The 27,777-nt window shown below is 35.6% G+C and overlaps 3 protein-coding genes across 3 annotated transcripts in view; all 3 read right to left on the bottom strand.

The window, feature by feature from the left end:
- LOC138331211 (carbonic anhydrase 14-like) overlaps positions 1-22,773 on the bottom strand; it is a 28,303-nt gene extending 5,530 nt beyond the window's left edge. Inside the window, exons 1-6 of the mRNA XM_069278694.1 lie at positions 22,670-22,773; positions 14,151-14,285; positions 13,552-13,685; positions 12,950-13,051; positions 12,318-12,384; positions 8,090-8,229 (exon numbers count right to left, since the gene is read on the bottom strand). Of these exons, the coding sequence (XP_069134795.1) occupies positions 8,090-8,229; positions 12,318-12,384; positions 12,950-13,051; positions 13,552-13,685; positions 14,151-14,285; positions 22,670-22,742 (651 nt within the window). The 5' untranslated portion in view covers positions 22,743-22,773. The remainder of the gene's footprint in view (positions 1-8,089; positions 8,230-12,317; positions 12,385-12,949; positions 13,052-13,551; positions 13,686-14,150; positions 14,286-22,669) is intronic.
- LOC138331206 (uncharacterized) lies at positions 403-2,637 on the bottom strand. The gene has a single exon (XM_069278689.1). It carries the CDS (start codon positions 2,604-2,606, stop codon positions 408-410), a length of 2,199 nt encoding a protein of 732 aa, XP_069134790.1. The 5' UTR covers positions 2,607-2,637; the 3' UTR covers positions 403-407.
- Positions 2,505-5,105, bottom strand: LOC138331210 (uncharacterized). Its single transcript, XM_069278693.1, has 3 exons — positions 5,034-5,105; positions 3,577-3,973; positions 2,505-3,463 (listed from the first exon to the last, which is right to left on the bottom strand). Exons 2-3 carry the CDS (start codon positions 3,971-3,973, stop codon positions 2,829-2,831), a joined length of 1,032 nt encoding a protein of 343 aa, XP_069134794.1. The 5' UTR covers positions 5,034-5,105; the 3' UTR covers positions 2,505-2,828.
- Positions 22,774-27,777: the final 5,004 nt, after the last annotated feature.

Here is a 27,777-nt window from a genome sequence, read left to right as displayed (position 1 = left end):
TCCCCGCGAACTCATCATATTTTCCCCTACGCCCGATTTGCTTATCAAATATGCTTGCTAATTTTCCCAGGATTGTCTTAACACTACCCACGGCTAGCCTCTTTGGGCATGGACAATCTGCATCAGACTCACCCAAATGTTCACAATCTATGCTGTGAACTTTTGTTTTCCCTTTCTTATCCTTATAAACCAAAAAACTGACAATGTCATCTGGTGTGGCTTGACCTAAATTCCCTCTCCCAAACTCGCTAAGGAAATTGGCCAACTCCTTTCCCAACATTCTTTTCTGCCTGCTGTACTTTGTATTTTCGACCAGTGATTCCAGATACTTAAGCCTGCTCTGGATCTGTAATAATTCACCCCTCTTGAGGTCCTCCTTTTCTGAAGAATATACCTGCAAAGTATGATCAGAAACTCAGCCTAAACGCTAAAAGAGCCCATCTTAATCCTTTCTTATCCTGTACAAAACCATGCTTTGAAGGTATCAACACTGTATCCCTACTGCCTACGGTACCCAAAACAAATGACGATACCTCATGCGAAGTTATCAAAGGCCACCAAACTGGCCTAGGAGTGGTCGCTGGTACCACCATTGTGCATTCCCGAACACCCCTACCTTTCAAAAAATTCAAGAGAGGCAAGATGAGATTAAATGGTGGGAAAACGTAAGGGTTTCCTTCCTGCTCTACACTTTGCGCAAACACATTCGTTCCCGCCGACTCTGGAGTGGGAAAAGGTGAAAAATGTCTAAGCTTCACCCCCTCCTCTGACCTCATTACATTAGAGTCAAGGGCCATGAGGTCAACAGTATGCGGCCCAAAACACCCCTGCAATGTACTCCATGCGCTCTCAGACAGTTTACAGTCCTGGTATGACAGGGAACGGGAAGGTAAATCTGCGGGGTTATCTTTTGAGGGGACATATGACAACCTGAGGTCTACGTTGTGAGAGTAGGTAAACTGGTAAATGTCCTTCACAGCCCTATTTAACTCTGGATCCTTCCTACCCTGCCTACTCCAAACCCCTACTACTGCCATGTTGTCTACATACGCATCTACTCTATGATCCTGCATCTCCCCCTCCAGTGCTTGTAATGACTTCAAGAGAGCATAGGCCTCCTTGATATGTATAGGCCTGGAGTCCCCTTCCTCCCAGAAGTCACCCATTTCTATAGTTTTACCATTCAACTTTAGAAAAGCTCCCCACTTATAAAGAGAAGCGTCTGTGGCCAACACTAACTGAAGGTGTCTCTCCGACCTCCAAGTCATACAACCTTCCCAGTTATCGAGAAATTTCCAATGCAACAACTCCTGACGCAGATACTCATCTATTCTCACCAGCCGGCTACTCCTCAAACCTACCGAGATTGACCTATTGACCTCTACAGTATACAGCTTGGCTGCTGGAACTGCCAATACCATGGATACACATTTGCCAGCAAATCTCTGAAGACTCTTCACATCCACTGCGACAGATCTCAGGATTTCTTCGCGCAGTTCAATAAATCTCTGCTTTTTCTTCTCTGGGAGGATAAAAGCCTGTCTGACCGAATCAACCCCCATACCCAGAAACTCCATGAACTGTGTTGGGATAAAAGTACTCTTGTTTAATCCTAAGGTATAACCTAGCCTAGTAAGTACCTGACACACCATATACACCCCACAGGCTGCTCTTTCCATATGACCTTTGACCTGATCTAATTTTTCACCGATCCACCTATCATCTATATACTGGAGAATGGGAACCCCCAAAGACCTGCAGTAACCAGTAGCCACCATGCCAATAGATTGATAAATAAATGCACTTGCCTTGAAGCCAAAGGGTAGTGTAGTGTAAACAAAAAACCACCCCCCAAATTGCACCCCAAAGTATTTCTGACTATTCTCATGCAACAACACATGGTCGTAACCTGACTTATCATCGACTGAAGTCATATAAGTATCCCTCTCTACTAAACGCGGGATATCCTTAAGTGTATCCAACTGAAAGGGGGAATCCTTAATCCATTGGTTTAAGAACCTTTCATCATGGCATAGCCTGGGTTTTGAAGGTTCTACAGTCAAAGGAAGGACCAAGTGTGGGGGGTCACATTCTCCTACTTTCCCAACCACTCGCAAAGACCCATTCTTTACCCTATCAGTCAACGACTGCACCACAAAATCTGAAAACTTCTCACAGCTAGGAGAATTTTCAAAATAAGCCGACGGTGGCATAGGAGAGTTATATGCTTTCCCTTTAAAATTTCCCTTAAATGGCCTAAAGAAACCATGAATGTCCACCCCACTCTGTAACCAATCTCTAACCTCCTCCGTTGGACTAATTTTTTCCCATTCTGCCATACATTCATGAATCCTTCCCGGTTTGAAGCTCCCTTGGTCTCTCAGCGGAAGTTGATCCAAACTAAAAGTTTTCCCTTCCAAATTCACTTCCTCTGCACGAGTAATCAAAGTTGAGGGCTGCATTACCTCCCCTCTGTAGTTCACCCAACCTTGCTCCGAGACCCCCTCAAAATGGGGTTCGAAAGCACAGTCTAATTCCCATAGTGGAACCTTGGGGATGGAAATACCCTTCCTACTCCCCATGCCTGTTCTCTGTAACGAAAACATATACGTATATATATATATATAACTACAGAGAGAGGTAATCCAGCCCTCAACCTGCGTGAAGTAAGAATTCTTCACTAGGGTTTCAGTGCCCCTAGGTTAAGGAAAAAGATTTAACCTCAAAATCAAGGAGATAAATAAATGAACCAGATAAAAATTTAAATGACACACTACCTACTGTGCCATAAAATGTTAATAAAATCTTACGTAAGTAATGCAAAATAACTACTTGGTATCTGCCTTCTCACCCAACTTTGGACATTTCGCCACATAATGCCCCTTCTTCTTACAATAATGACATACACCCAACTTTCTCATCCCAACATTCTGCCCCACTCCCAACCTGGGAGGAGGATATGGGGCTATGGGGAAACCCCCTTGCTGCCCCCATCCTGGCCAAAACGGTGGACCATACTGCCCTGGAAACTGACCCAACATTTGACCTTGGTACCCCCCACTAATTTTCTCTTTTTCGTGAACACCCTCACTTGCAATATTGTATTTCTGGTGTTTGGACCATTCGGCAACAGCACTAGATATTCTCTTGTCCTCTTTGGACCCAAACAACTTCTGACATAAACCACACAAATCTGAGCTACTCTCAAAACGCCTGCACGCTTGCAAGGCTTTACAGTAATAGTCCAACTCTGGGCAAGCAGTCCTGGTGGCGATATCAACCAATGACTCCACCGCCGCAATCAATACTGCTGGTGTGGTAAGTCTGGGTCTGCCTGCCAGGATGGATATCTGTCTCAACGCATCAGTCACCTGTAGCTCGTGTCTGTCTTTACGTAGACCGGCCGATGTCTCCTCCACAGCCTTCATCCTTCCTTCAACAGATTCCTGCCTCGCAGTGCCCTCTATAACAAAGTTCAAAAATGCGTAAAATTATATATACGCAAGAATAAAATAAATAATGAATATTGGACCCTTTTTTTTTTTTTTTTTTTTTTTTTTAAACAAACATGCTTACCCTCATTACCAGTGTCTCCTGAGCCCACACCTGTGGGAGGTGAAGGAGACACCTGCTTCATACTGTGTGTCCCTGTGTCCAAAATGGGTGTCAGAGCAGTGGCCCTCGGGGCCCCAATCTCGTTAGCCAAGTGGATAGCTATGTGCATCAAAATCATAGCCACCGCTTTACTGGTCTCCCTCCCAGCTAAACTGGTAATAGTCCTCAATGACTCTCCTGTGAGGTTTTGGAATTCTGCCTCAAGCTCGCTTAGTGCATACTTGTCCAGTTGGTGATCCCTCTTCAATCGAGCTAAATTTGGTATATCAATATGTTCCATGTCATACTCCTTCAGACGCAGCGCCAGGGGCAACAAATTCTTTCCCACCAGCGAATGCCTTGCCTTCAAAACCACCATCTACAATATAGCAACAGGCACATATGAATTATAAAGCGATGAACATAGAGAAAAACAAATGCACTCTACAACACCACCAACGTCAATATCCATATGCCTACTGGCCTAAAAATTGTATATGTAATTAAATAAAATACAATTTTATGTAGTATTATTAATATAAGTACAAGCCAAATCATACCCAACACTAACAAAATATAGGGTATCTTAACACAGAGTGACAGTTCCAACATATGACTGCATATAAACCAATACTACAAAACACCTTTGAGACGTCCCCCCAACCCCAAATCACAGCTGGGTAACCAACCCTAACAAGCATTGTGTAAACCCTACCAAATGTCCTAGTGATAAATAAAAGCCATAGAGTAAGACTAAAGGCAAACATAAATAGAGTTATGCTAAAACCAAAATATCCATTACCTAGTCCTACTGACTGATCATAACCTAAAGAAGTCGGTCAACCACAAAAAACACCTCTGACACGACCCCTCTACACTCGTGTTAGACCAAACACACCGCGTTGACCCCATTTTAAAAACCATGCGAAATCATCCAATAAATAGTTCACTATATCAACCAAAAACCATGTGAACCAAAAAGTAAATAAACCTTACTTGCCAACAGATTAAGTACACAAGAAAGTCGAGTGACCAAACACGGTTAAAAAACCCACGACCACCGTCGTTTCACCCCACACCTCACACCCACGCCTTGGGCGATCCAAAATGGCGGGTAACGAAAACACACCTAGGGACTAGGAGTGTACGCCACGATACCAAAGGGGTATGCCCGATCAAAAACAGGCTGAATCACAATCAAACGATGTGAACCAAAAACTAGCAAAAGCTAGCAAACATCGTAAAATATACACCACCAAACGTACGGGGGATGCCCCGAACGTACAACACCACGTGTTGGCCGGTCGTCTAACAAAAGTGCGATCTAAAAAAGTTTATAATAAACGAATGCACTACGACCTTGCAGACAACAGACTAAGAAAAACATTAGAACAATACATTGCGCTAAACGTAAATCGATAATATGACAAAATACTTACATTATCAAAGTTCTCTCAGTCCGCCAGCCAAAACACGCCTGGCTGTCGCGCGTCCAAAACGAAAGATCTCGTCAATGACCACTTCTCGCGATATTTCACTTGGAATATGCTAGCTATTGTGAGGTCAAATTTGCCACACGCTGAGTTCTGCAAGGTCGTGTCATATAACCTTTTTCTTTTAGTACGAATGCATATAAAAATGAATATAATATTCTTTACATTTTTTTTCTAAATCAATGTCATGTCTAAAATAACAATAAATGACATATTGCATAATTAAAAAAGTACATCAGGTAATAAAAAATGCCAGTAAGATATTTTTCTATTCTAATCTTGCAGAACCCCAAAAAGCCACAAAACATTTACCCTCCGTCATGAATGGTATGACAGGGATACACTATAGATAAGGCCACACCAATTTGAAAAATAGTTCGTCGTGAATTTCCGCTCCTAAAATTGAAATTTCAGAAAAAAAATATATAAAAAAATATTCCCGCTCCTGTTTTCCGAAATTTTGACGAACGAATTCCGGTTTTTATGTTATTTTCTCGCATGATGGTCGCACAAACGCTTGAATCGATCATAACGACGAAAGAAAAACAAAAATGGCGCGGGATGTAAACATGCTTTCTACAACTGTAACTTTATAGCCGAAGTAAAGCAAGAGGAAAGATGAAAATCTCTGTTTTGAATGTTAAATCACGAACGTTGGACGTCTCTTGCACGGCAACAGAATGTTGTGAAGATTGGTCTTGCAATGTTTTGCTAGAGTTGACGTTAGTTTTTGGCGCCATGACGGTGATATTTTGAAAATATGATTAACATGCAATGCATGCATGCATTCTTCAAAACAATTAGGTAAAGTTTTATCGAGATAGCTCCTCATCATATAGCGTTAAATGAGTGTAGTGAGTTGAGTATAAAATTCATTGAATATACAGAAATCAGCATGTGATTGGGAGAAAGCTTTCATGACTATATATAATTGTAGGCCTGGAACTTTGTAGAAATATTCATTTGATATTATGATGAACGCACGAAAAACAATTTCACTTACTTCGTTAATTTTTACATTATTTGTTTGTTATTTTTCATTAAAACATAATATCAAAAATGTAGACCAGTGAAGGGTGTTTTTCATATTTTTTTCGTTGTTGTAGTATTGTCTCAGTAAAACGAAATCTATATGAGATATATCAATTATTATTGAATCATATGTTGGAAAAATATCAGAATAATATAATTTTGATTCCATATAGGATTCCTAGGATAATGTAGCCTGAATTGGTTGTTACTATTTTCTAGCTGAAACAACTTCAATTTCCTATGACTTGCATCAGATTTATTTAATGGTGTTAATACCAATGAAACATAAATTACCTCCCCCCCATCCTAAATGTTTTTCCAACTTCATACTATTTAGATGCTATATTAAAACTGGTAATATTGACAATGTAAATATTATATGATGTGAACATACAAAATTTACAAGAAGGTTATCAACTACCTTTAGTATTTATTTCTACTGCTATTAAAAGCTGGCAAAACATTTCAAGAACATTAACCAAAAAATTTCACTTAAATATAATTAATTGGGGCATGTTGGATCATACATATATTAAAATAAAGCATTTTACAACCCGCTCTTTCCGATTTCTCCTAAAATGAGATATTAAAATTTAAAAAAAAATCCACCCTCTCGCTCCATTTTTTAATTTCAAATTCCCGAAGAACTATTTTTCAAATTGGTGTGGCATAATGTTATAGTCAAATAAGAAATTGTTATATCTTTAAAAATAATTGTATTGCCGCTTTAAAGTGATAATCGTGGATATTTTGACCTGTTCAAATACATTGTAACTAACCATACTGTACACACAGAAACAGTTTTAGGCCCTTCTGAAGCCAGAATACAAATACACTTGTGTCGATGGATATATATACAAGTACGTACCAGTACTATAATAATTGATCGAACAGTATTTTGAATCGCTCAGTAGTCGTTGCGATGGTACCCGCAGTTTTAAACAAGCAAGCATTAAAGTTCAATATATTCATAAAGTAGACCCACGGTACCAAATAGGTCTGATCAAGTATGTTTCTGTTGAATGTTCGACGGCTTCCTAATGCGAAAATCAATACACCTACTAAAACTATAGGATACGCAGAAATTTGGTCGTTTGGAGGCGTAAAGGTACTATTAACACAAAAGTGAAGTAGATTTTTCATCTAGCCATTTTCAATATTTTATGACCTTTCTTGCGATTATGACGTTATTCGTTTTCCTTTTCGTTTTTCTTTTGATAGATTGTACCATGGATAAATCTAACAAATTGTATTCTAACAAATGGTGGTAGTCTTTGTTGTAGCAGTTTAAAGCTTGTGACACGTTTTTTATGGAAAAAAATAATATGTATATTTTTCGGGATAATTAAGGAAATAATTCATTTAAAAATGCGAAATGTTATATTTAAGAAATGATTTGTTAATTTTGTTGTTCACTGGTGTATGAACGGCATTTTTGAGAGACATACAAATATATAGAAATTAAACAGCGTTTCGATTGCGTTGAAGTTGGTTCAATGTAGTGCTTTAGCAACTCTGTCTTCTGTGAAAAGGCAAAATATAAAATAATAAGTTGTATTTAGATTTTCATAAGATGCAACATCTTATCAAATAGTAAAACTGAAGGTAGCTGATCCTGCACAGGGTTTGTGTTCATGCGCCATTACAATTACGCTTATTTGAACGTAACTCCCGTTCCATTGACTATGTACTGTATACATTCATGTAGTTGGTGATATTAGCGAGGTTTTAATTTCGGTAAATTCGCGGATCCACCCAAATTCGCGAAATTTTATACTTTGAGAAATTGATCAAAATCATGGTTTTACATATCATAGTCTGTGGTCTGAGTGACACTTTCAAGACTACAAAGATAATTCGCGTAAATAAACCTCACGAATAAGATCAAAATATTAAATCGCGAAATTTTACACCCGCGAAATTTTACAACCATACAATAGGGGAATATGTAAATATATATAGTTGTTTACCTGATCCTTGTGGAGGAGAAGTCGATGGTGAACAATACTCCAGGCGACGTCACACGATGGATGTGTGGGTCCAAGTTTCCCGTGATACTGGAAGAATTTACGAAGGTACTGTGGAAAGATGTTCCTTAGTTTTACAGCCTCTGCAACACAAACAATTAAATTAAACAACTGTTAGTCAGCTACTAATGTTAAGTGCAACTATTGCTTATTGCTCTGGAGGCAATCTGAGTTAAATTATAACTGCAATGGGGAATTGGTTTACCGGAACGGCGTAGAGATCAAGTTATAATTTTAGTCTGATTGGCTTTGAAGGCATCTTCATGTGAAATTCATATGAACGTCATGCAAATTTCACGACATGAATTTCACGTAAAAAACAAACTTCATATGAATTCCACGACATAGATTTCACGTCACTAAATATGCGTGAATTGATTATTGCTGTCTAAGGCATACTAGCACGTACTATCAAATCTGAATTATTCACATTATGTTTTGAATTTCAACATTTTCCTAATGTTCAAAAACTGGAATAAAAAACTTTAAATAACTCACCATATAGCAATGATGCTTTAACCCACAGTTTTTTAGAATCTTACTTGGATGTTGAACCTCACTTGTATATATCTATATAACATTCTATATAATTTAATTCGAGTTGGCATAAATGTAAGATATATACAATGTATAACTTACACACAGCAAGTTCGTACAGTCATAGGGACTATCTAACATTTCACAAATGTCTAATAATTATTATATCAGAGTCTACTTGACGTCAGTCAGTACAAACATATTTGACGATACCCTGGGCAGCAATGAGAGAATAGAAATTACATGAAGGTAACATGTTCACGTTGCTGAATGTAACCTAACTGTCTCCAAATAAACATTACAACAAAAGATTTGTATGTCAGAACAAATACTGTTTCACTTCTAGAATCAATTCCAAATCCCTTTATGTGGCACTGTTCGTCACAAAACGAACTAATTACATTGTACCTTCGTTGAAATGACTGCTTGTTTGATTTTTATCACACGGATTGGATTTAAAGTACATATATTTGAGCTATTTAAGAAATAAAATATGTCCAAAGTAAGTTAACGGTCCTTATGGGATCAGCTTCAATTGTCTCGTAAGATTATGAGGAGCTCTGAGATGTTACCTTACACTAGTTCCCACAACCCTCAGTGTTCTCTCGTGATATTTGTATTAGTTAAGCATTGGTGTTATTATTTTTTAACTTCATAGAGGTATGAAAGAAATTGGTTTGCAAGCAAAATTTATTTCATAACCGTATGAAGTTAAAAAAAAATAGTTACATCAATGCTTATAATTAATTTTGCAGACTACTTGATAACATTAAATATGCGAAAATGTTCGACTGATATATTGATTTTCCAATGGATTGGTTTTTTTCTAAATCAATACGCAACGTCGACGTCTCTATTGTGACGTCATGATTATGTCGGATTTTCGCGCAATTCTCGGATTTCTTCTTCATAGTATATGAAGAAAAAGAATCTGCCAATCAGAGAGTTGGATTTAGTATGAAAGCAAATAAAAATTAATTATATAACGCGTAGAAACGAGTTGTACTTTACCACTAGCTTCGTAGTTAACAGTGTTTCAACAACGATGTATTTCAATATATAGAATGATATAGATTTTTGTGGAGGAGGATATTCGAATTTTTCGGAGAAAGAAAAAGGTCAACAAGCTGCGATCAATAAACAAAGATATATCAGTGGCGCCTGTGTTGCGTTGGAGCTACACCAGGATTAAAAACATAGAATCATTTGACGCCTCTAACTATAATCAGCATAACAGGTCTTGTCGTGAGATGAAAATAAACATTCGATATCAAATTGACAATAATTTAAAAATTTGGTTCGTAACTAGATTCAGTGGACGTGAAATGTTGAGTAGGAAATCATAGAGGCCAAATAAAACACTGCCAACATACAGTCAGTACATGAATTGCATCCCAACGATGATGGGCTATTGGTTATATGTCGAAATACCACAGCATCCATTTAGAGAACACTTTTGAAAAATTAAAAGCATTAAAATACAATGTAATATCAAGTGAATATTGTGAAATTTTATGCAAATAGTTATGGTCAAAACGATTTTTCCATTGTGATGTGTTCACAAAAGATCGTAAAATAATAACAAAATAGTCAAAACTTCTATATATGAGTGAAGATTGGGAAAAATAAATGCCTTAAAAGTTTAAATAATTTTTATTTATTTTGATATCCAATATTAACTAAACCCTCGATCTTCTACTTTCAGTTCAAAGCAACTTGTACACTTTGTGTACCGAAGGTGTCAGGGTACACAGTGTACGAGTACACATAAAAATCGCTCTATTGCTCACATGGGAGTGTCCCTCTTACTCTAAATCTATAATGTACATTTAAATTCAGTTTGATTAATGATATAAAAGGCTTTAATTTTATATCATGTTAATCAATACTGAAATTTAAGAATAAATAAATGAATTAATGACTGAATGAATGTGAATAAAGAATGAATGAATGAATATTTACATAAGTAGATTTCATAAGCATACATATGTCAGAACTGGGAGTAGTTAGAAAGGAAGGATAGAATGAAACTAATGTAGCAAATTTAAGCCTAATCCATGAATGTATAGATTGGGATGAAATATTTGTGTGATGTGTGAGAGCCCGTGTGGTGACATTAAAAATATATGAAGGCTGACCCCAAGATCCAAACCTTTGCAGCCTTCAACTTATCTAAACATGTCTTGCGAATAAAAAAAATGGCTGCTTGTGTAACAATAGCATTACGTAAACCATACCTTCCATCCGGAAGAAAATGTTTAGAAAAAGACGTTAAATACACTTGCTTGAATCTTGAGACCTTTATTACAAATTTACAAAAAGTACAAATATGTTTTAATGTTGTGCCATCTAACCTTATCTAACCGTATTTTGATGGCGTTACGCCCTACCTCACCTTCTTAGCCTTGAGACCTTTATTACAAATTTACAAAAAGTACAAATATGTTTTAATGTTGTGCCATCTAACCTTATCTAACCGTATTTTGATGGCGTTACGCCCTACCTCACCTTCTTAGCCTTGAGACCTTTATTACAAATTTACAAAAAGTACAAATATGTTTTAATGTTGTGCCATCTAACCTTATCTAACCGTATTTTGATGGCGTTACGCCCTACCTCATCTTCTTAGCCTTGAGACCTTTATTACAAATTTACAAAAAGTACAAATATGTTTTAATGTTGAGCCATCTAACCTTATCTAACCGTATTTTGATGACGTTACGCCCTACCTCATCTTCTTAGCCTGGGACACTTATTAAATGTTTTACACATTGTATGCAATCGAATTACACATTTCATTTGTACCATATTAAGTCGATACTCTTTATATTTGACTAAATAAAGAGACATCACTTGCGATTACAGTAACATTAACGGAGATTTTTCTACTAAATTAGATTTTTTTTTTCAAAAAGGGAACTGCTTAAACCTATTACATATTTTATTTTGTAAAATGTGATAATTCTCATATTCAACATCAATATGCAATAGCCGGGTAACGGGAGGCAACCCTTAAGTCTAAAGGAAAGAATTCTTTAATGATGCTCCACCGCAGACCGTGCATAAACGATAACCATTATTTGAACACAAACTGAGGTTTAATCGGGTATATGTGTGACTGTCTAATTAACACAAAAATACATATTATCAATTTTTTTGTATATGCCAATCAGTACTTCATTCCATACATTTTCATAGTGTCATGGATTTACCTATAGATGCAATTAATTATTTTTTTACATTTTTATATTGAAGTTAAATAAGAAACGCAAACTTTTGAATGGTGGTAATGGTTTAAAGTAAGTAACGTTTGTAACTGAGGAAAAATACTTATTCATCTGCTCCAGTTTTGTATAGAGAAATTATAGCATTCGTCAGCGATCTTTAAGATGTGCGCAACAAGTCAATGAGAGAAGACATTAAAACAGAGTACGATGTCGTCTTTATCTTGTTAGATAATAATAGTGACAATGAAAATGCTACTACAAGCTATGCTGTTTTAATATCTTTTAATTTTGGAGTTTATGTCTGCAACTACGTGCAGAAAATTTGTAATTTTCAAGACACACTTGCTGATATCTATGCCATTGCAAACAAGTAGCTCGTAGTTTATCGGAAGCACAACGTTATTTACCTGTTTTTTCTCCTCCTTTTAAGAAAAGACTTTCAAATGTTGGGACTAGACTTGTTTCGGTATTTGTCTGAAGAAAAAAGAAATATGTATACAAAGATGAACCATATTGAACAAGAAGTTTAACTAAGAAAATAGGAACATATTCCCATTTAGAGTGCGTTACTGTACTTTTTTCATGTTTTTGCCAAAATGCCATAAACATATGCTAACATAACTACAATTTGAGGTACAATGTATATTCTTTCACTTATAGGCTTCAGTTGATGTTTTATCAATACATATGATTGTAACCTCAAGATGCCACACGACTCGGGGTAGTTGAATATGGTATTTATTCAACACTCGTTACTCATTCTAGATGCCCCAGGATAGAAGATCTGGTTTACGAACACAAGGTAAACAGAAAATTTTATATCTGACCCATAAGAAAAAATGCAATGCAAAATTGAAGTTATAGAAATAGATATCATAGGTACATGTAATAAATACGGCTATAGCTTTCTACAGATGTTTTTCTTCGTTTGAAAATTTTTACGTACCGGTACACTAATTAAATGTGTTGATATGAAATGGTAGAAATTTTATGTCAGCAGAGCATTTAAAAAGTTATTTCAATACAATTATTAATTTACCTGCGTTTCTTGTACCCAGAAAGAAATAGCAGATAGTCCGTCAGCTTTACCTTTTGCCTCAGTGAAGTTAGCATACTTTGTGTTATAACTTAGAATGTAAACCTGCAAAATATGTTTTAAATAATCTTAAAATATTTCATGACAATAAACCAATACTAAATGATTTGAAAAATAATCACCATGTTGGGAAGTTTCAGTGGGATGACACTATAAAGTCGACAAGATTAAACTATAAAAAGAAGATACCGCAGAAACATAGTTCATCAAAAACACAGGCTGAAATGTTTGAAGATGCTCCATCGCCGACAGAACATATACGAAACTCATCATTTGAACAATGATTGTTGTTTAATCATGTATATAATTATTATGTATATATCTCTAATTAACATTAACATAAAAAATAATATAAAATAATTAAGAAGTTTTCGATGGTATTTATAGTGCAAAGTAAGTAAATTTCGTAACATAAGAATCATACTAATTTATATTTTATTGAGAATAAATACTTTTTGTCAGCGTTGGAGCATTTTTTAAAATTTGACGTTATGCAAGAGTAGTCAACCAACCATTATATACAGTTTTGTTCTATGACGTTTTACCTGCATGACGAATTGGCGTTTATTGTACAGGTGTATGGTCGAGTTGTCCATCAGCATTGTAATCCTTACTGCCTTGTACTTATTCTTCAGGCCTCCTCCAGTCACGTACAACTCGCCCTCAAGGTCCATATTGTCTGTAGTGAAAAACCCAAAATGTTGTTAAACTCTGCTAACCGTCCACCTCCGTATAAAGACGACCTTTCGAATAAAGTCACCTTATCGAAGAACCAAATGTCCGGTTAGACGTGAACAATGTCCCATCGCAAACAGTTATATCGCTGACTTAGTGAAAAATATTCACACACGAAAATATGGACAGTAAGCAAGATCGCCCGCACCATTCATACCTATGTTATATAGATTATGAGCAATGAATTATATCACAGAAAAAATGATACATATGAAAAGATGCCAAAATATTCAAATTTAATGGAATTTGACATATTGCATATTTTAACAATTTGATATTTTTCAAGACTAGATGTTGTCACTGTTAAATTCTCAATTTTATTGTTGAATGATTCAGGCGAAACTTTTCCAAGAAATGTCAGTCATCACTGGTCAAAAAACATCAACAAAAAAAACCCAAAAAAACTTACAGTCCTCTGCTGATTTCCGTAGAACAACGGTGGCATTGTCAAATCCTTCCAGTTTGAACGAGTGCGCACCCTTGTACTTCAATTTACTTACTTCCGGTACGTTGACGGGATAGTCTGTACTACAAGTACCCTCTCCTGTAAATAGTGACAGATGTTTTAAAAATGGTGTCTGGTCATTCAGAAATGAACTATTGTTTGAAAGTAATGCAATAAAATTATCTATATCTAATTAAATATAAAGTAGCCGGAAATGAAATCAGTACAGACGAAATTACTGTTTTATATCGGTACAATATTCTGTATTTTCATATTACAGATTTATCTTTTGTTTTGTCTTATATGGATGTCATGTCATATTTTTTCATAGAACACTACGTAATATTTTCTCTTAAAGAAAATGACATCACAATCGATACCTACCCATAAGGGAGATAACTCTAAGGCGACCCCTATAAATATGAGTCACTGGTCAGTGTTTTGTTGAGATAATCTCTGTCCATCAAACCCTAGCACATAACGAAATCAAAGTGTACTGACTGGCCTAGGCACACCATAGTCAATAAAAGTGGTAGTTTCTGCCCTACCTTAGCGCCCAGCAAGAAAGAATGGGGACGACTGTTTCCCGCGTTGTTACTATAATATGACCAGGTTAGGTGTGTGTTGTTAGATATATTATGCGGAAAGAGTCCCATTGTTAACAGTATAATGTAACCATGTTGCCTTGTGTATTCGGCGACAAGCATCAGTGATATAGCACTACAAAATAGGGCAAGAGCGTTCCATTATACAAGAAGACGCAACACGAATATACCACAGTCTCCCAAAACACGCACCTCACACTCACCACACGAAAGACGTCACATACATGGGAGGCCGTCTTTGATTGGCTCTGGCTATCAATAGGACATACAAATAACCAAAAACCAAAAACCAACATCGACATCGGTTTTTTATTATTCATTAATTTATTATTATTATTATTATTTTTATTTTTTTTTGTTATAACCATGGCATGATTTTTTATGAAGTTATATGGTCTGTAATTTTCATACTCACTAATCAAAAATAGCTATCAATATCGTATTTGTCACCAACAATTACCAACATTTTGAGAATTACAATACATGCAATGTATAGGTTTTAATACAAATAAGAGCTGAAAATGATTTTGGCAGCACCGCCAAAAATATCATTATATAAACATTTTGAGTGCAGTGAAATGAGTACATACGGCCAGACCACACAGCCAAGTTGCAGACTGCAATATCAATGTCATATTTTATATTATAATTGGTAATTGTAAAGAGATTTTCTGCAGGTATATTTCCATCAGACCGTACACAAGGTATAAAAACAAGAATTTACAGCGTTTATGAAATTAATGTTTACAAGGCATCATATCTGTTCATCTGTCATTTTAAATTTAAATGATTCCATACCTTGATCTATAAAATCTGATGATTTTCAAAACATTACTGAAGAAAACATAACATTTCTTAAAGTTTTAAAAACTTAAGTTACGCACCTGAAAGACCTTTTCAAAATTGAGACTGGTAAAAAATGGAAGCTATGGACAAGGAAAATTTGAGCAAAGGAAATTGGGCTCAATTTTTACAATTTAAACCACATTCCCTTAAAATTACAATGTCAAGATATCGTGAAATATGTTCACACTCACACAAAAACATATATGTACATTTTTGATATGAAGCATAGAGAAAAATCTATATATTTTCACAAATATTATATATATGGAGAAAGAGAGAAAAGAGAACAAATAATAGAAGTTTACTTTGAATACACATGCGTTGATTACACGTGTAATCGACGTTCGTTTCGACAGCAAAAATAATGTTGTCAATTAATTAAAAACTCTATCAGTGATGGAAGTGGCCAAATAAATTACATGTAAATAACAATTTTTAAAGAGGCTTTACCGCCGACAGAGCAAAAACGACATTCATTGTTTAAATAACATAAAATAGCTAATTTTGCTTTTGTTGTTTGCACAATTACTATTTAATTTCATATAGGACACAGTGGTATGATTTTTGTCTGGAGGCAATTAAATTAATTATTTTTTATATTTTAGATTAAAGAACAATTGGAAGCTCAAACTTTTTAAATAGTGGTAATTGTGTAAAATAAATAAAAAAAAATTTAAATGTAGAAAAATTCTAATTTGCTTGCTCCTGTTTTTGATAAGGAAAATAATATTTGTGAGCGATGTAGCATCTTTAATACCAGTATCACAGCATTCTAGACACAAAATCAACAGTTAAGAACATATTATAAAACGTCAAGCTTACACGCTCCTGTTTTTTATAAGGAAAAACACTATTTGTGAGCGATGTAGCATCTTCAATACTAGTATTACAGCATTCTAGACACAAAATCAACAGTTAAGAACATATTATAAAACGTCAAGCTTACACGCTCCTGTTTTTTATAAGGAAAAAACACTATTTGTGAGCGATGTAGCATCTTCAATACTAGTATCACATAATTCTAGCCACAAAATCAACAGTTAAGAACATATTATAAAAAGTCAAGCTTACACGCTCCTGTTTTTTATAAGGAAAAACACTATTTGTGAGCGATGTAGCATCTTCAATACTAGTATCACATAATTCTAGCCACAAAATCAACAGTTTAGAACATATTATAAGACGTCAAGCTTACATGAAAGAAGATTGCCAATTTGATTTTATTAGATCAATGGGTTTTTGCTTTGTCTCCATTCGATTTGTGACACAGTTATAGTTATAGACAATGTCGGTATGGTAAGGAGGGTTAAAAAGTCAAAATTGGCGAGCCTTATAGGGACCGCAGAATCAAACCAAAAATAGATTTAAGGAAATCCCCTTTTCATACGGAGGCGACTATTTCGAAGCCTGCTGATTGGGTATTAATAGTGTATCAGTTTCAAATGTTTAATGTATGGGTAGGGCAATATATGTACATGTTAGATATGTAAAGAAATTTTAGAATTCTTTTAAATCTGTTTCTTACATAGAAGATAATCAAGATGTGGAGTTTATGGAAATTTTGGTCAAATTTCAGTGCGGAATTCGAGGACTTGAAAACTTGAAACTTTTTTTTCATTTAACCTGGACAGTGGCAAAAGTTTACACTGTCGTCTATGGGAAATCATCTGGTTCTACGTATTAATTCTATCTTGCAAGATGCATTATTTATATTGTCAGAATTCCAATTCTGTAGTTCATTCTATCGTCTTAATGCTGTTTTCAACACGAATGATTTTGTAGATTTTGTTATTTTCAACGCAGTTTTGCGGAAAAAAACTCAGACATTTTGTAACAGATATAAAAGAAAATGTGCCAAAATTGTTCAATTGTCAACTTCAAATCGATTTTTATGGAAATCGGCAAACTTTCCTGCCACAAAGTTTTCTGAAATAACCTTATGAAATATGTTTTTTTGAATATAATGAATGGAGATATATACTTTATTGATAAAGTTTAAATGGTTATGAGTTTTGATTTATAAAAACATATGAATCACTGATTTATCTCAAAGCTTAACATATCAATCACAGTGGATTTTTTTTTACAGAACTACGCCGTATGCTGTTCACATACAGCTAACATTGTTAACATCTATATTCAAACGTGGACCTCATAACAGCCGAATCCAGTCGTTGTTAGGCTACAAAAGAATCGATATGGAGACCGAGCAACATCATTCAGAGCATAGAAACTTTCATATCTGTTCAATAAAAGGCAGTATTTATACAACTCCTAGATCTTACTGATTTGTCTACGGATGATCATAAACGCTCTCTGAATAAATCTCTGAGATAACCAAACATGGAGTCAGAGACGGATTCAGAAGTAGTAAATTAGTAAAGACTAAAGCGTTTGATCAACGAGAACTACAGACACGGGGATTTTGATTCATATTCGAAATACATTTGGCAAGTTTAAACTTACTTAGAGAAAAGAAAGGAATAAAAGAGAAAACAGAGATAAGAAAAAAATAAAAACAGACAAAAAGCAAGAAACAGAGTAAATTTAATTAAGCGTAAGTGGTGTACAGCGACCTAGCAATTATCTGGAAAATTGATACGAACATCAATATGTCCATGTCTAATTGTTATGCATGAGAGTATGTGGCGGTAACACCAACATGCCAAGTGATTCTCATTTGAGATTTGTACTTGACCCGGGCATGACCTCTGTGTGTAAGAATTGTCATTCTGTTCGAAACTCCTCGGGCCAAAATCCCCAACGGCTTCAGAATCTGGAGAGCACACAGTCTCAATCAGCATAAATCACCCAGAACACATGGTTTTCATTTCCAGGTCATCTTTCCTCTGTCTTCGTAAATCTATGCCGGATTTTGTTGTTGTATGTCCCCAAATGTTTTTACGTCAGAGCTACAGCTTATCAATGAAAACTTTTCAATTCCTTAAACAAATTCAGTTTACAAAGAGTCTTAAGACCTTCGATTCTATGATAATAATATCTAATGTTATCATATCTTTGAGTTGAGGCATTTGTTTTTCTAAATGTAAGTCATCTTTACCCCTCTCGGCCACTCGAACGTGGCTTTCCATTTCAGCAATTGTCATCATACATGAAAACGACTCTTGTAACTGTTTGAAATACCATTTGACAAAATCATCAGAACTGAATGACGTATAAGTAACGCTCGGTCTGGTTTGATTGTGTTGAATATATATAAAAAACAGTAAACATTTCATGAAGAAGTAAAATTTAACAAAAATAGTAGTATTTCTCAGAAACAGACATCACATCTACCCAAATCAACTACTAAGAATTGCTTTAAGCGAACTTTTACTTCACACGTGGAAATTAGACTTAGATACTAGATACTTTAGCCAATCCGCCACGGTGTCTCCTGCACGTGCTCGAGGTCTCGTTCAACAAAAACATATACCACAAAACTGTTATTATGTTCCGTCGGTTAGCGTCTGACCTCCATAATGACCTAGATACGCGTCTCTATTGATTCTTGTCGTTACTGTTGTTCGTTGCAGTATTTAGGGAAAGCTCCTGGAATGATTTTTCTGGCGCCCGAACATTGACCGTTATAACGAGAGTCTCCCGCGGCGCCTAATATTGGCGTTTCTGCAAACGACTTCAACGGTTACCATGGATATCATATTTCTTGTGCAATGTTAATATTGGTTTAGGGAACATCGCTGTATTACGTATACCCTCTCTTTTTCTAGCCTTCTAGATACAAGCAGGAGCCTTTGTGTTTATTTCATATACCAAATCCAATATAGTAAGCAACATTCATATTGGCTGAAAACACATCCCCCTTTATTTCATTCGTTTACAGTTGCATTAAGTCTTCAAAGCAGGCACAAAATATTGTATAATTCAATGGTATAAGCATCCAAAAAATATTGTATGAAATATTCCTATATGTCATTCAATTACCGCACTTAAAGATGGTTACATGAAATTAAGATTTAAAAATGGCCATAACAGTAGATCTTAAAAATGAAAAAATAAAAATGTAAATAGTTTTTTTCTTTTGTTGTAAAATCTTTAATTTGGAAAGTACTCTATTCGCTTTATCTACATGAATATTAGAATTTGTCTAAAGAGGAATGCCAATGTGGGTACATGTATGTATTGCATTGAATTAGTGCTGCCGGTAGGAGATAACTAAACCAGGGGTTCCTGGAGTAGAATACACATCTACATTCACAACAAACATCAGTACTCTGAATCATTCATATGCTTCGAAAATGATTTTTGAGGAAACTTTTAAAAGTTCAGTATTGTCACAACAGTAAGTTCTGGTCATCATGTATGGGATTAAAAAATCCTAATATACTCGAAATATTATATGTTTTAAAACTATGAATATTAGAATATTGCGAACATATAATTGTCAAGATCATTTTTGTTTCTTGTCAGTGGATATCGTCGATACGTAAGTGCTATGTTAAGGATAATGATAATATATCACAGAGAAAAAACATCGACCATTGGTCAGCACTTGACAACTGCCCCCTTATTTAGTTGTCTCACACGTGTGATTTAGAGTTAGCGTAAAGAGTTGGCCAATATAATCCTTTCTTGCCGAGAGTTAATGTACCAATGACCTTATCTCTTTGGTCAGTAGCTGACAACTACCCCCTTATTAAGTTGTCTCAAATATGTGAATTAGAGGTGGCAACAAAGACCCAGTATACTCCTTTTGGCCGAGAGTAAATGTACCAAAATCCCTATTCCGTATTTGTACAGAAACAGCACGTACTTCTGCTTTACAAAATGAGTTAGGTTATACGCATTGCCAGGGTAGGTGAAGAATCAAATATCAGCATCAACAACAGTTTCGGGAAAAGAGCAACTTTCTGGTAGTAACGTTCTATCGATCGATTTGTATTTGCCGGCTTACTAAGGTTACACAATGCAGATATAGTGAGTATGGATGTGCTCCGCCCGCGTGTAAACTAATTCTCCTATAGATAGGACCGATAAGAAGGATGCCAAGACGCATTTCCCTCTCAATCGATCGAAAGTCGAGACACCGGGAAATGATTTACCCAGAAAAATATTTCATCTGAAGTTTATTTGTGTCACACTATAATAAAGCACATTTTGTAAACAGTGGTTGTTATGTTTACTCGACATAAGGTACGGATTTCCTAGCTGGAAAATGTTGGTAGTCGTTAGCAAAACACGCGGGAGTTCCAAAACAAATGAACAAACGCCAGCATTAAGCATAGTATATCTTACAGACCATGGCAACCCTTTGTCAACCTACACCATGCAGGACCTGATCAGGGGAATAAGTGCATTGTTGGTTGGTTGATTGATTGATTGGGTTTAACGTTCTATTAACAGCCATGGTAAATTAAAGCCTGTGTCATCTATTGCAATATGTTGTGTGTGTGTGAATACATATGTAGATATCTGTGTTGGGAGGCTGCGGTATATTCGTAATGTGTCCGCTTGTGATGGCGGAACTCTTGCCGTCAGAGATATCGAACAATTCACAACTCACCTGGTCACATTATACAGACAACGGGTAAGGTACATTATAACTATTTCTGAAAAACAGCATCCTCGTTACTACAGGGGTTCCGGTCACTTACGATTTCTACACCCCTGGACTACCCCAAAGACAAAACTTGAGGTGTAGAGATCATTTGTGATTGGAAAGCAGATACAATTCCAAGTAATCTATGTAAGTTAAAGTTAAGCTACTATTATTGACCGTTTGGTTATAAAAACATTAAATATTGTTGGATGCATTTCCTGTTTGTGGTTTTTCCCATATTTGTCGTAAATCGGTACGGATTTTACCGTCATTGACACAAAGAACTGTCCTTATACTTATGTTTACCACCAATGCAAAAAAAAAACAAACAAAAAACAAAAAAAAAAACAAAAACCGCGAGCATTTTCGTATTTGTATGGCAAAAACATGAGCGCTACATTACTTGTATAGTCGGAACAACACTAATACTGCATAATTTATATGACTAAATACGAAATATAAATATTATTCAATTATTTTAAAGTGGGATGACATAGGACTATCAATAAGGCACCAAGAGGGAATGGGGGAATTAAATACATATACTATAACCAGCTATATTCGTGGGTATATTTTCGCAAAATATTTTTAAAATTTCGCAAAAATATGATGCCTGAAAGATTACGCTATGGTTGAATTACTCTTGAAGCCGAATCGCAAAAATATTTTTCATGTCATATTACGCCATGGTTGAATTACCCGAATCGCGAAAATGTGGTTCGCTTAAATTTAATCTTCTAGTTTTAAAGTCGTTATCGCAAAAAAAATGCCGTGTGAAATTAACAGATTAAAGGATATAATTTGTTGAGTTTATGTTATTGCTTTCAGGGAGAAACATATATTTCAAAGAACAAGCGCGTTTTAGTAGTATATATGTTGGCCGGGACAAACATAAACCATGATACTAAAACTAGAGATGAGCCTGGCAGTTATGCTAACGCCTTGTAGGGCACAATATTTGTCACGTGTAAAATCAAGCACGATGCTTAATCGATACAGGAAGATTTCACATATGCAGGAAGCCTTAGTATATCAGCATGAAAACTGTCTTTACCAAGAAGTCATTATTTTTAAATCGTTTCACGTATGTAAGACGCCTTAGTTTATCAGAATGAAAACGTTTTGTCTCTACCAAACAATTAATATTGTTAAAACTATACAAATATTCGTCGTGGATAATATAAGAAACATTCAATTACTTTTTTGTCTTCGTGAAACAATATCATGATTGTTTAAAAGACAAATTAAATCAGGACACTAAAACATTCATAAATGTAAAGTTTCATGTGTGGCTTTTATCGGTACCAACAACAAGACTCCTTCAGATGAAACAGAAGCTAACTGTAAGCACTTGTGATGCTGGGGCCGTTAAAACAGAACTGCATCCATGCTAAATAGAGACATGTGTCTAAATAAATAGATAGACGTTAGGTTTAGAAGATAGAAATTATAAATATAATATGTATACTTACCATTTGAGATCTCTGAATCTATAGCATGAAACCTTAGAAGAACAAAGAAACACGTAAGTAGATAAGACAACATAGTCCTTATGATATAGGCCGTACACTGGGTGAGTAGCGTTACGTTACAGAGATAGTAGGAAAAGTAGCGTAGTCGAGTTACTGTGCTTTAAGTTCCCGGATATATTGGGCTGCCGGTGTCTGTACAGTATTGGCACTTACTGAATATGGAAGCAAATACGAAAGTCGAATAATTGATTGCGAGATAGGTATGTCGAAATAAAGATAACTGCGAGAAAATTGTCCAGTAATATTGTTATAACTTCCTCATAATAACGAGATAATTATGTTGTTATTACGAGAAAACTATCGCGTACTATAGTAATAACGACACAAAGTCAAACCTGTCTATAAAGACCACCCAAGGGACCAAGAAAATGGTCCTTATAGCCAGGTGGTCTTTATACACAGGTCAAATCGAACGTTTGGGACCTTGATAAAGTGGTCTTTATAAGCAGATTGTCTTTGTTTCAATACGGACGTGTTCGCTAAGGCAGATTTGATTGTAATTATATTTTTATCAGAATCAGAAGAAAAAAAATCTTTTTTTTTTCTTTTTTTTCTAAGTGATACCATTTGACTTTTTTTTTAGGTTCAAATCAAATTTTAATTTAAAAAAAATTATAATATCACATAACATTACGTGTCCTCACACAGGAGCAGATTAATTCAACGCCCAATCATATATACTTTTTTCACTCAACTTTGTCTACACTATATACTATTTCAACATTACTGTTTATATATATTTAGTACATCACATGATAATTACTAGGAATGCGATTGGATAACAGCCATGGTCTATTTGCGGCAGTTCCCTGTCCTTCTTGACTACGGGAGACTATACCTGACTACGGGAGACTATACCTGACTACGGGAACTATACCAAAGTATAGTCCCCCGGGAAAGAGCACGCGACCAAATATATGACGTCATAATGAATGTCATGTGAACATCTTCGACTCGGGAACTATATCTCGCCAGACAACACTATAGGAGAACAGTTCCCTCTGGAAAGGGCAATGATAGAATAATATATAATTTATATAATCCCTCTACACATCTACAGATATATAGTACCTCTCAACTACAAGAGGATCCCGGACAAAATGTGGCTGATGAGATGTGCCTCTCCTAAACTATTGCTTTCAAGATTTCAAGAGAAAAAGATAATTTCATTTTTAACACATTTGTATTGCTTAAATATCACTCTATCATGCATACAATCTACTGAATACTCATTTTTTTTATTTCCCTATGATTTCGGACGTGTTCTTCCATTTGACTTAATTAAGGAAAAGAAACTACCTGATATTTTTTTAAATATGGCATATAATTTTGTGGCCTAATCGTCAAACTGAAGAATCAAGAACACCTTTTATTATGTGAATTACGTCTAAGAATAACCATCATATCGTATGGTTAATTAGACTTACAGTGCATTGGTTGTGATTTTACTAATTCCCCATGACTCCCATTTACAAAAACAATATAATAAAATGAAATGATTGGTTTGGTTTGTTTATTTTTACGTCCTATTAACAACCAGGGTCATGTAAGGACGTGCCAGGTTTGTTGGTGGGGGAAAGCCGGAGTACCCGGAGAAAAACCACCGACCAGCGGTCAGTACCTGGCAACTGCCCCACATGGAATTCGAACCCGCTTCCCAGAGGTGGAGGGCTTGTGGTAATATGTCGGGACATCTTAACCACTCGGCCACCGCGCCCCCCCCCCCCCCCCAAAAAAAAAATGAAATGAAGTTCTATTCTCTTATCGTTGCAACGAATTGTTGAAAAGTGAAATGCTTAATGATTTGGCTTTTAACACTTTCAACAACTAATCAATTTCTTAATTAGTGAAAATTTAATTTACCACTTGTCCGTAATACCTGTGATAGCTTTTTCTTGCATAGAAGCTGATAGAAAGTGTAAGGAATGACTGCAACTAGAACATTTAGTTGAACATTAATGTTGAATTATGAATATGTGCATCAACAGTTTTACGATCTTTAAGTTAAAATTACATTATAGTAGTTGACTGATGCGGTAGTTTCACCTGTGTGAAATTATTTTATTTTCTGGGCTAAGTTCTTCAAGAGATGATAACATGTAGCTTAGTCAATTAATCGGTGATTTTATTTTCATTTCATATTTGCTATAAGCCCGTGATAATATTTAAAATATAATGGATCAGTAACTAAAGGAATGGACTTCTTGAACTTTTTTCGTTTTTTTTTTCAAGAAATTATTTAAATCTTAATTTTCAAAATTACACTTTGAGTAACATACTAGTAATAAGAACTGGAAGCAAATGCTCACTTCATGGGATGATTTTTCTGATGCCATTCCAGTATCCTCATCAAAGCTAATGACAATCACTCCATGACATATTGCACTTCAGAAATATTATTCAATTCTCCACTGAAGACACATTTAAACTCTTCTAAACAATGACTAGCACAGTTTATTATGAAAGTTTAGGGGTGAGTTGATTATCATATAATCGAACATTCTAAATAAGAGTGGATGTGATAAATAGTGTTGGGTGAAAGTAACGATCTATCCCTGACGACACATTTAGACTCTTCCAAATCAAAGACTAGACAAGTTTATTAAGATTTCGGGGGTGAAAGAGTTAAGTATAAATGTGACAACAAATCCTGGGCGTAAGTCACGATCTACCCTTGAAGACACATTTAGACTCTTCCAAATCAAAGACTAGACCAGTTCATTACCATTTCAGGGGTGAAAGAGTTTAGGTATCAGAAATATGATAAAGAACCTTTGGCGCAACTCACGATCTAAGAACGGAGAAAATATTTTCAGACAAAAACTTTCTACATCGCTGTTTGATCCATTCATATTAAGACCTTATGTGTACAGATATTGACTGATACTTTACCAGTATGCTATTGCAGTATAAGGCGCTTACAATATGTGGCAGCACTACGTTGCTGGGAATCAATTAATGGACTGCTGCGTTTCTACAAATATAGCTTCATTGTAACTTTTCATCTTTTACAGACTAAATATTTGACGTCATAATTGATCTGCTCGAACACATAACATATTTTTGACCGAACGTTTGCTTTCTGTTCCGTGATTTTATCTCAGTATAACACGCCATTACTGAATGCTTTATATTGTTTCATAGTTCTCTATCTTCATGTCGCGATTTGGGGGCTCTGGCTTTACGATTACAAGTTACGAAGAGTCGTAGGTCGGTAATTTTTCTACGGATACTCTTTATCATAAGACATATTTTATGTTACCATAGTTATAAATATTGAGTTGGTGACAAAACAAATGCAATACAATGGTCTAAGTCTTAATCATATTCAGATGTTGTTTTTTTTTTGACAATTTTATCCTTTGTCTTGTTATTTGTCGGCAATAGACTCCTCGAAAATCCCAATATCATACCAATATTCATTGAAAGTTTGAATATAAGAGACATAGATCATAACAGTTATTATCAAGATCTGCTAGACCCTTTTTAAAGATGGATGTATGGGATGTGAATGATTACATTTGTGACATTCCATCTGAAGTACCTTGAGTTTATGGTTTTTGCATAAAAATAACTGTTCGTCTTACATCTAGCTTCTTTCAAGATAAGATACTTATGTATTGCCAGGGACCCGGATTCAACTGTAAAACCTTATATCCAATGCTCGCTGGCTAATGCTGAAAAAACAAGTTAAAAACCCAATCCAATTCAGACTGAAAAAAATCAGGATTCCTTTTGAGACATTCTCTTATCGACGGCAGCCATTTTTTATTTTGTCTCTACCAGCATTTCAGTGCGTTCGTCGACCTTTAGGTAAAGTGCACTGCATAGTCAGTTTAACATTTGTCGCATTTTATGGAAACACCAGAAGGCAGATGGATGTATGATATCGGCTGTCCCCGTCACTCAGCCCATGTGACCCAATAATGTAATTATCTTAAGGGAATGTCGATCATCCACTGATAAGATTCCATTTTTTGTAAAATGAAAGTAATGCGACACAAGGTTACTACAACCTACTTCTATTTTTCATCTGTTTGCGGAATTTAAATTCACAAAATGATGATTATAGGATAACACTGCTAAAATACAATTTCATTAGGACTTAAACAATGAAATATTCATTTTCACTTCCTGACCTTTGCACTTTGAAATTACCATGATGGGATGTTTTGAATAAAACAATTAATGGTGTCAATTGGAACTCCGCAGATGTATAAAATGACCTAGGATATAATTCATATAAATGTAAGAATATGTTAGATAAGATTTTATTTGAAATTATATTTAGGCATAACGTGCGCGTAAGAGAATGACTAGTTATTGAAATATTAAACTACTATAGCCTTATTTTAAAAAGTAGAATTTAACATTTACTCCTGCGAGGCGAATAACTCAGAAACTCGGAGCATTGAAGAACGGATGCTTTTCGAAGGATAGGGTCCTCGGTGTCAAATATGAAAGTAGTCCCGTAAATTCAAAATCGATACTCTCGTATCACATCCGAGATCAATGGAAGACAGTTACATCCGAGGGCGGCTAGTGTATGAATGCCAATCACCTCCATCACTTATTCTGTATTTAGTATTTGCATATTACAGAGTTATCTGCCCTTTCGGGTAGGTATCGATTGTGACATCATGTGTTTGCGAGTATAACGCCATAAACGACGTGAGTTGTCCCCAAAAATAATGACGTCACCACGGATACCTACCCGCAAGGGAGCAAACTCTGTAATATGCAGAAACAGAATGCAACGGTGGAACCTTACATTATGTATTTGCGTTAGCGCAACTGACAGATTAAATGTTGTTCTACGTCATCGTTAGAGAATTTGAAGAATCCATACTCGTATACTTTTGTATTGTCCAATTTGTGTTCTTAGTGTATCCAACGATTTTCACGTACACATCGTTGTTGTCACGGAGATGCACGAGCTGCGTCTTCACGTGCGCCACCGATTCCTTCGATATGAGCCCAGGTGTTATGAACATGGCGTGAAGTAATTGTTATCAACAAACCTCAATACATTGTCCCAGTCGTGTTCC

This window comes from Argopecten irradians, chromosome 9, assembly GCF_041381155.1.
Source record: "Argopecten irradians isolate NY chromosome 9, Ai_NY, whole genome shotgun sequence".
Classification (NCBI taxonomy): Eukaryota; Metazoa; Mollusca; class Bivalvia; order Pectinida; family Pectinidae; genus Argopecten; species Argopecten irradians.
Note: the sequence above shows the minus strand (reverse complement) of the source record. Positions and strands in the feature narration are given on the sequence as shown.

Coding starts and splice junctions, on each gene's coding strand:
- LOC138331206 (XM_069278689.1), bottom strand. CDS start 2,606: ATGTTTTCGTTACAGAGAACAGGCATGGGGAGTAGGAAGGGTATTTCC.
- LOC138331210 (XM_069278693.1), bottom strand. CDS start 3,973: ATGGTGGTTTTGAAGGCAAGGCATTCGCTGGTGGGAAAGAATTTGTTG. Junction 3,464..3,576: donor AGGAGACACTGGTAATGAGG/GTAAGCATGTTT, acceptor ACTTTGTTATAG/AGGGCACTGCGAGGCAGGAA.